This window comes from Haliotis rubra, unplaced genomic scaffold, assembly GCF_003918875.1.
Source record: "Haliotis rubra isolate DU_JTF1 unplaced genomic scaffold, ASM391887v1 Scf2, whole genome shotgun sequence".
Taxonomy (NCBI): Eukaryota; Metazoa; Mollusca; class Gastropoda; order Lepetellida; family Haliotidae; genus Haliotis; species Haliotis rubra.
In genome coordinates, this window is record NW_025766002.1 from 5,266,226 (window position 1) to 5,276,130 (window position 9,905).

Below are 9,905 nucleotides of genomic sequence, written 5' to 3' on the forward strand. Positions count from 1 at the left end.
AGCCCTCCATGATCTTATTCAGCGAGCAATTTCCATGTAGAGCGAGTGTCGATGCCAGTGCTCTAATTTCGTGAGGGTTAGATGTTCGTGGAGCATCGAGTCGTGCAGCCTTGTAGGCTCGTAGTATGACAGTTCTAATCCAGATAGATATCGTAGTGCGTGAGACTTCTGTCTGTGTCGCTGTAGATATCGGGACGAAAAGTCGTTTGAACTTGCGTCGTCGCATTCCAGATCGTTGTAAGTATACTTTTAGTGCTCTCACTGGGCATAATGATAAGTCAAGCGTATCATGAGGTCCGAGTATGGAGGAAAGTGCTGGGACGTGGAATTGTCTGTCCGCTTGACCTGGCAGTTGATTCTTGGCGATAAAAACCCATCGCAGTCCCAAATGCACTGTGTTTTGATTTTCGCCAAAACACGTTCTCTCGTAATCTAGAGCATGAATCTCCGACATGCTGACTGCTGTTGCTAGTGATAGCAGGAACAGTGTTTTCTGAGTCAAGAATTCATAGGATGTCGTCTCCAGTGGTTCGAAAATGTCACTTGTGAGATGTTTGAGAACAATATTGAGGTCCCATGCTGGAGCATGAAATCTCTGTTTCTGATCCTCCAATCGGTAAGAGCGTAACAAGGCCAGTAACTCTGGTATCTTGGCACCCGTCCTCATAGTTATCGCTGAACTTAGTGCTGCTAGGTACGTAGAAAGTGTAGAGCCTTTTAGACGTTTAGTCTGTTGTAGTTGACAAAGATATTCCACCACTTGAGGATGCGTAGCATTTCTAGCTGTAAATCCCTTTTTAGCAGCGTAAATTTCAAAACTGTGCCACTTGTCATCATACAAGTTGCGAGTAGAATTGCGTAAAGCAAGCGTGACTGCTTTTGCCGCTCTGGCTGAGTAACCTCATTTGTTTAAACAGGCTTTAATACAGTCCACACGTGAAGTTGGTATGCTCCTGGGTTGCCGTGCGCTTGTTTTGTGTGAGGATGTACTAGTAGATTCGATCGCTCTGGTAGTTGCAACCACGCTGGCGTGCAGAAAAGCAGTTGTGCTCAGCGTTTGAGGCTTTCCCAGGATATGCTGAAAAGCGAGCGCCCGATTGCCCACGCTGCCCATGGATCGTGGATCCGCAGGATGGGGACTGGAGAGACGAATGTTGTTAGCTGATTGTTGAAGCGTGTGGCGAATAGGCTTATTAATGGAGCTCCTATTTCCTTGATAATCTGAGTGAAGTTTTCTGTGTGGAGCATCCACTCTGTCGGTGATTGTAGAGTTGGCCGAGAGAGTGCGTCTGCTAATACATTCTTGGCTCCTGGAATGTGACATGCTCTTACATGTATGTTCAGCTCATCGATGAGGTCGAACAGTTAAAAGCAGAGGTTTAGTAGGTTCAATGATCTTGTTGAGCCTTGCTTGTTGATATAAAACGCCACTGTTGAGTTGTCTGTGTGTATCATGAGATGCGCATTCTGTAGAATGGTGCTAAAATGAAGTAAGGCGTTGATCACTGCTTTCATCTCTAGCATGTTGATGTGCAGACTTTGTTCCATAACCCTGCTGCCGTCTGGTTGGCGAGATTAGCTCCCCAACCTTGGAGTGACGCGTCTACATATAGATGAGTCGTGGATTCCGGCTCTGCAAAACAGACGCCTTCGCAAACATTCGACCTGTGGGTCCACCATAGTAGGTGAGGTCTGAGGTGATCCGGTAGACCGAAGGTTTGTAGGTCGTCGAGATGAGCGTTGATGAGGACCTGTAACGGGCGTAAGTGTAGTCTGCCTCTGGCTGTCATGTCTTGTGCTGACGTGAGGAGACCCAACAGACTCTGCCATTGTCGTAGTGGTAATGGAGAGAGTAAGGCTTAAGGGATCGTCTGTTGAATCTTGAGCCATCGGTCCTCTGGCACGACGATACGGTTTTGCGTCGTGAGAAATCTGATGCCTAGGAACTGCAGGTCCTGCGTAGGTTCTAGGTCCGACTTGAGTAGATTCACTAACCATCCTAGCTGCGTCAGTAGATTGATGGTGAATTTCAACTGTAGTCTGAGACGCTCTGGATCTTGATCTACTTGAATCCCGTCGTCGATGTAGAATGCACTGCGTATCCCTCGATGATGTAGATAGCTGACTATGGGTTTTGTTACTCTTGTAAACAACCAGGGGGCCGATGATATTCCAAACGGGAGGACCTTCCATTGGTAATGTAGCCCGTCCAGTGTAAATCTGAGGTACTTTCTCGAGTCGGGATGTATCAGGATATGCAGGTAAGCGTCCTGTAGATCTATACTGACCATGTAGTCCATCGGACGGACTAGGTGGATTAGTTGAGGTAGATGTATCATGCGGAACGTTGGCGGTTTGCGTAGATAATCCCTGTTGAACATGCTCATGTTGTAGATGAGTCGGAACTTTTCTTTGGAATTTTTCTTGGGCACTAGGGAAACTGGGGAGTAAAAACCTGGTTCGATGTTTACTTGATCCACGATTTCTATAGCCTTCTTGGTTAGGAGAGATGAGACAGCTTCTCATAACTTCTCTATCTGATGTGTCTGGAAGTCGAACTTGAGAGGGTTGACTGTCAGCGGAGGCGTGGCCCGTAGTTGGATGCGATATCCGTGTCGTAGGATTTTGGATACATAAGGATCTTGTAGTATTCCCCAGTTCTCCCAGTGGAGTTGTAGACGTCCACCCACTTGTGAAGGTAGTACAGGAACGGCTTGGGGTGGAAGACTCCAGTCGTTCCGAACCCGTCTTTCATCGTCGATAGTTGCGGGAGCCTCTGGGTGCCCTGCCTCATCCCGGATCCTCCCCTGTAGTTGCCGGATGGGCGGCGAAAAGAGTCCTTTCCACCTCTGGAGCTGGCCACCTTCCTGTCCCGTGCTTGTTGTAGACCAGGAAACTTGGATCTTCCTGAGTACCGTTGGGTCGTCTGCCTGATGACGCTGGTGAGAGTGTCGATAGATTTAATCATGAGGACTTCTCTTGAATCCTTAGTGACTTCTTTAGCGACCCTGTCGATTTTTCCAGCGAAGATGAAAGGAGTTGACCACGGGGCTGTGTAGAGTGATGTTGTAAACTGTTCACCCCAACTGCAGGTGGCGAGGAGACCTTGACGACGAGCCAGAGTTAGTGCTGCGGAGATGGATGAAAGGTGATCCGTCATAAACTGTTGGCCCTCCTTCTGCATAAGGAGGGCCGAGTAAATCATTCTGTCTTCTTCCGCAGTGGAATCATGGAACTTGGCAATGAGGGTTTCGTTGATGGTCTGAGATCTGTTGAGTCCGAAGAACATACTTCTGGTCAGTCTCGACTTGAGCCAGCTTGCGGTCTTCAATCTTGTATGACTTGGCCTGGACATCGCTGATAACTTTAAAGTTCTCATCAATATCCTGTGCTTTAAGGAATGGATCCATATTATGGGCGGAGAACTTCCTGGCGTTGAACTGTGGTAAGTGTGGCGCCTGGGCTTTAGTGGCTGACTTGAATGCTGTATCCAGATTCTGTGGGACTGCTGCGATGGGATCAATCGGAGGTAGCATGAGTGTGTCGACGTCGTCCTACCTCATAAGATCATTACATCCAGTCTGAGAAAATGATGCCTCCATCATCTTCTGTAACAGGAGCGCTGATCAAAGGATGTTGATAATCCTCCGACGGGGAACGGGGCGGAGTCCTGCGTGACTGTGGTGACCTGGGTGGCTATCGACGTGGAGACCTGCGCGGAGACTTGATAGGCGAACAACGTGGTGACCTTCGTGGGGACCTGCCTGGAGACCTTCGTGGAGACCTGCACGGAGACCTGTGTGTGGATCTACGAGGAGATCGGCGAGGAGATTGACGTGGAGAATGGCCCGACGAGCTGCGTCTGTAGGTGACCTGCACGGAGACCTGTGCGGAGATGAGCGACTGTAGGTTTGAGAAGGTGCTGGGTAATCCCTTGACGATCTACGAGATGAAGATGACTTGGATACTGTAGCTGGGGTCCTTTGCGAAGGCCTTGGCGAACGTTCATCTGAGTCCGCATCAGGGGAGTGACGACTGGTCCTTCGCGAAGGCTGCGGGTCCGAGCCAGAGTCCGGGGATGAGTGGTTCTTCCTTCGCGAACGATGATCATCGAAGTCTGAGGCAGGTGGCGATCTAGTGGTCCTTCGCGAACACTGATCGTCTGGGTCCTCCGTAGGGTCTGGCTGTGATGACCTTCACGCAGGCTGGTCCGTAGTTGTCGACTTGGGTGCAGCTGTCACATTGATGGGAGGTCCCTCCAGAGCATTGTCTACGTTGGAGCCTTCGAAGGCTCAGGTCCTGGGCTGGTTGGCTCTTCTCCAGGCCGTAGCGCTCTTCCATCATGGTCATTATCTGCTGGGAGAATTGCTGCATGAAGTCGCCCGGGAAGGTCTGCGGTGTAGGCGCTGCCCTTTCTGCATTGATGGCGAGGGGACCCACGGGATGATCATCAGTCGTCAACGTTGAGACATCGGCTTGAGATGAGATCTGCGCTGACGTCACCGTAGCTGATACCGGACGCTTCTTACGATGAACCTCAGGGATGATGATCGGTTGATCATCGTACAGGCCCTGTTCGGGAACAATCTCGGCTGAGAAGTTCTTGTGGTCTGCGCTGGCTTCCCCTTGGTGGTAGACGCTGCCCTAGGGGTGCGAAGTCTGCGTTGAGAGGTTGACGCCCTCCTAGTCTTGGACTGCGATGATGGGATGTCTAGCGATGTAGGTCACTTCTTGGAGACGGCAGACTTCATCCAACGCCTCCCCTCCGAGGAAACTCTAGCGGAACACCAGACGGGAGGGGGTCATCAGACAGCAGTTGACCGGTGAGGAACTCAGCAGCATTATCCATGGCTGGATCAAGCCTGCGTGACCTATCTGCTGCACGTCTCAAGACTCAAAGTAAATATTTATTAAATGCACAATTTGATAAATTATTGCAAAAACTGCAACATGAGCTGAAAGAACATGGTACAGTACAACTAGGGCATATTAAATGCGGGTCAGCAGCAGAAAAACGTAACTTGCAAACAGAACAGATTTTCATGAACGTAACCTACTGAACAAACACGGAATACACCGTGAATTGACAGTGGTAAATACGAATAAAATATCAAACCATATTGTTGAAGGATACTAGCTAAACCCCTATAAAGGACTTGTAGAGGTAACTAACTAAGTAATAAAAGGATAAAGTGCCGAAAGGAGACACAGGCGCTCTCACATCCTGCTCACTGGGCAAAGAAGGAGAGAGTGAAGCATGTTGGAGACGGTGGCGCCATTTCCCACCAAAACCGGCAAGGAAGGCAACTCTTGGTGAGTAGTGATTAGTGATTTTACGCATTGAAGGGAGCTTCAACTAGGAGATACAAGTGTTCCACTATGTTCGCAAGAAAAAGAAGACAAGCAATTAAGCATGAGTCAGGATAAGGAAAAATATAATAGAGAGTGACAGTAATGAGAGGCAGTGACGGTAATAACAAACAGTGATGGTAATAACAAACAGTGATGGTAAGAGACAGTGACAGTAATAATAGAGAGTGACAGGAATGACAGACAGTGACGGTAATAACAAACAGTGACGGTAATAACAAACAGTGATGGTAAGAGACAGTGACAGTAATAATAGAGAGTGACAGAAATGACAGACAGTGACGGTAATAACAAACAGTGACGGTAATAACAAACAGTGACGGTAATAACAAACAGTGATTGTAAGAGACAGTGACAGTAATAATAGGGAGTGACAGTAATGACAGACAGTGACGGTAAGAGACAGTGATAGTAAAGTCTGTGTTTCATGAAGCAATCTTTGCACTGCAACTGTCATAAGTCTTTGTCAAATGACAACTGTAGTGTTATGATTGTTTTAAGAAAAGGGAGCCAGGCCCTTACTGAATATCAAACAGTCAGTCTATCACGTTAGCTGTTACTTACTTTCATACAAGGAGTCATTGCACATTGGGCCTGCATATCCTGGATTACAGCCAAGTGGACACTGTCCATCAGCAGCACAAATGCCCAGTTTGCATCCACCACAAAACACATCACAGTTCCCTCCACACCACCCTGGTTTGCAGCTCAAACATTTCCCTGACGTCTGGTCACAGTTCTGACAGTTTGCTTCGCACTTAGTCTCACAGACTTGCCCATGATATCCTTCAATGCAACCTTTGGCACAGGAGCCATTCTTAAAACACCAGCATCCCTTGCAGTTAGAGCTACAAGTATCTGAACATGTCTGTCCATACAATCCAGGCTTGCAGCTGGTGCAGACCGACTTATCAGAACATGACTGGCAACCGGCTGGACATCTGTTTTCACAATACTGACCATGATAACCGTCAACACATCCAAATGAACACACAGGACTTTTTCTTTCTGAACTGATTTCACAAGAGGAATTAATGCAGGATGTGGAACAGTTTATTTCACAGCCCTCCCCATACATCTGGTTCCTGCAGGATAAGGGTTGATGTTTGGGCTTGACATTTCTTAAAAAGGTAAAGGACTCTTGTAAGCATCTTTTCAGATGACTGTTCCACTTCCAACCTAGATTGCAACCATTTGTACATTTGCCATTATATTGATTGCATATATTCCTTTTACAGTTCTGGGGGCAGATGACATTACAAGAGTCTCCATACCAGCCTGTTTTGCATCCAGCCAAACAGTGTCCTCTCTGTTCATCACATACAACCTCCCCTGGACTGCTCTCTCTACAGTTTTGTGGGCATTTCAGCTCACATTTGTCTCCATAATAGTTGGGATGGCATCCATTGCAGGCTCCTGTCTTGTTGCAACCATCAAAGCAGTTCTGGGGGCAGAACTTGGTGCATCTCTCACCAAACCAACCGAGGTCACACACTGAGCAGGAACTGGACTGGCAGTGGTCTGTGCACTGAACAATATGCCGCTTTTCCCTGTGATGCCTTGCACAGTGGGTAGAGTTGAAATCTGTTGAATCAATGTAGCACATGTATTATTTCCACATAACAAAGAACATGATGAAATACCTGCTTATTGTGTAACCTCTGTCCTAATTGTTTTTTCCCAAATATGGGTAAATTGATTTTCGTCTTTAAAATGTGAACATGTGCTATGTCTCTAAAAATATATTTGATTTTCCCATTTCAGTTATATCACTGACAACCTTGGTCTGCAACAATTAGTATTTATCAGAAGCTGATATCAAAGGTCAGATGATTCCATTTACATAATTAACAGATTCATGTGATTTCTCTGGTGTAAAAGAGTGAACGAGTTAAGTATTACGCCGCTATTAGAAATATTCCAGCAGTATTACCGTAGTTGACCCCAGAAATGGGCTTCACACATTGTACCCATTTGGGGAATCAATCCTGGGTCTTTGACATGATGAGCAAACACACTTCCCTGGTTGATGCATAATTTCTTAATATTTTTGCAGACAGATCTGCAGTTACATCATCTAACTTGGCCCGAATGTATGGCAGGTGAGGTCATGGCTTAGAATCAACTGCAACAGTGGCACATCATCATAAGGGTTCAACTGTCTGAATGATTTAAATCTACCCTGTATTTACAATGTACTTACCCAGCATATATGCATGCTGATGACACACATAATCCTCCTGTTGCCTAGATCCATGAATACATTCTCCTGTGTCAGTCCGACAGAGACCTTGCTGGCAGTCCTTACAGAACTTGTCACATCTTGAACCAAACCTCCCAGGATGACACAGCGTGCATTCATTGCCCTCCTGCTCACAACGCAGACAGAAGTCTGGACACTTCAACTGACATGTCAAGCCACAGAATCCGTCAGAGCAACCAGAGGTACACTTCTCTCCCTCAATGGGAGCTTTACAGTGGTTGATGATTGGTATTTTGCAGTTGATGCCACTCCAGCCTTGCTCACAGGATGAACAGGACCCTCTTTCAATGTCAGGATGGCACGACAGGCAATGAACAGGGCACCTGTGTTGACACATCCTACCTCTCCAACCAGCCACACAGCCATCTTTGCACACAAATGTCCCTGTTGACGAATTCTGTCTGCAGCCATGGTGAAGACAGTTCTTGCCACATCTTGCATCACAAGAGTGTCCATAAAAACCATCAATGCAGCCAAGGGCACATGTTCCATTCTGGTGACACTCCTGATAGATGCAGCTGCTGCTGCAGGGCGTGTTGCACGTGTCTCCGTACGATCCACGTCTGCATCCACTGACACACTCTCCTGACTGAAGGCAGTCTTGCTCTGAACAGTTGGAGCTGCATGAGTGCTGGCACAAACTGCCGTACCTTCCCTTCACACAGCCACTGAGACAGGCACCTGTGTCTGGGTGACATGGGCGGACAGAGGTCGGGTATGGAGGGATGGGAGGGTAAGTTGTTGTTTTTGGGTAAGAAACCTTGGTCTTTAGGAATCTTTCCAGAGGACTTGGTGCACTGGTGGTACTGAAGACAGGATCATCTTGTGGTACTTTTGTCGTGGAAAATGGACTTGCAGTGGTGGGGTGTGGCTTTGGGAGGTGGTGCTGACACCCAGAGGGGCAAGGTCTTTCACACTGTGGACCATAGTCACACTTTCCAGCACATGCACCTGAAGAAAATGTGATTACAGCACATTAATACATTGATTATCACCATTAATTGTACTTTTATGAATATGAAAAATATCCTATTTTTGGGGGAATATAGTAATGTTTCATAAAGTGGGTTACTTTATGTGTCAGATACAATGTGTAAGATACAGATTGCTTCAGTGTAACACATCAAATGTTTACTGAATCCTGTGTCGAAGAGGGATCTTATAACATTGTAACGTGTTTTCTTCATGTAGTGATACAGATCTCATCATGCTTATTATTATAATAGGGGGGTGACTTGGGGGTGGGGTGTGTCAGCAATTTTGTGTCATGCAATAATTATGGGAATCATGGGAAGGGGGTGCAGCATTGATTTGTACATGACATGCAAGAGGGGTCAATTACTTTGTACATAAATTCTAGGGAGGGTCATTCACATTAGTACTTGCTCCTCAATAAAGATCATCATCTACTTCCAATCCCCCACCCACCCTCTTATGAACAGTTCCAGGGCCTTAGGGAGCCCAGGGGGCAGGGGGGGCAGCTGCCCCCCTAGAATCTTTTTACAGATTAATTTTTGGATCAAACTATTGATATAACACTGTTTTAACTTTAACCACTATGCTACCCCATAGCCCTTAACTTCATTAGAAAGATTATGGTCAACTTACCTGACCCACCAATATTTAGAGAATATTCTACAAGCATTTGTGAATTACAGATTATATGCGAATAAATTCTTTAAATTGCAAGTCTGCAGCCTCAAAACTGATTCAAATTTAATCTGTAATTCAAGCTGCAAGAAGGTTATTCTTTATAATAGCATACAAGTTGTTGAAATTGTTAAAGACATCTTGAACAAATGCTTGCACTGAAACAATGCATTCAACAACGAACAACGTAACAATGAACGAATAATGTTTGGTGACGTTACAGAAACTGCTGCCTATATCCACGCCATTATATAGCAACATGTAATGTCTATCTCTATTTATCTGTTATGATTGTTGTCTTGTGCAGTTTATCCAGAGCTCCAGATAAGCTGCGTATTTGCGTAAAATACGCTAAAGAAAAGTTGAAATACGCAAGAAAAATAATTGCCAGCGTATGAAAAAGCACTAAATATTTACGTTTACTCTATGTCAAAATAACAATGTATATTTACTCAATACATCAAAATCATGTTGCGTATCGCATCATTTAAGCTTAAACTTACAGTTTTTTTTCCATCTCTAAATATTCACAATTCAAAACATCTTGAATAATTCTAAATGCAAATTAAATATGCAACAGAGATAGACTACCAATCGCAGTTTCTTAACCCTTCACTGATTG

General features: G+C 45.9%; 1 protein-coding gene across 1 annotated transcript in view; it reads right to left on the reverse strand.

Moving 5' to 3' along the window:
* LOC124275278 (multiple epidermal growth factor-like domains protein 6) overlaps positions 1-9,278 on the reverse strand; it is a 38,872-nt gene extending 29,594 nt beyond the window's left edge. The window contains exons 1-3 of the mRNA XM_046710760.1: positions 9,242-9,278; positions 7,574-8,584; positions 5,935-6,954 (exon numbers count right to left, since the gene is read on the reverse strand). Coding sequence (XP_046566716.1) covers positions 5,935-6,954; positions 7,574-8,584; positions 9,242-9,278 — 2,068 coding nt within the window. The remainder of the gene's footprint in view (positions 1-5,934; positions 6,955-7,573; positions 8,585-9,241) is intronic.
* Between the last annotated feature and the right edge of the window lie 627 nt (positions 9,279-9,905).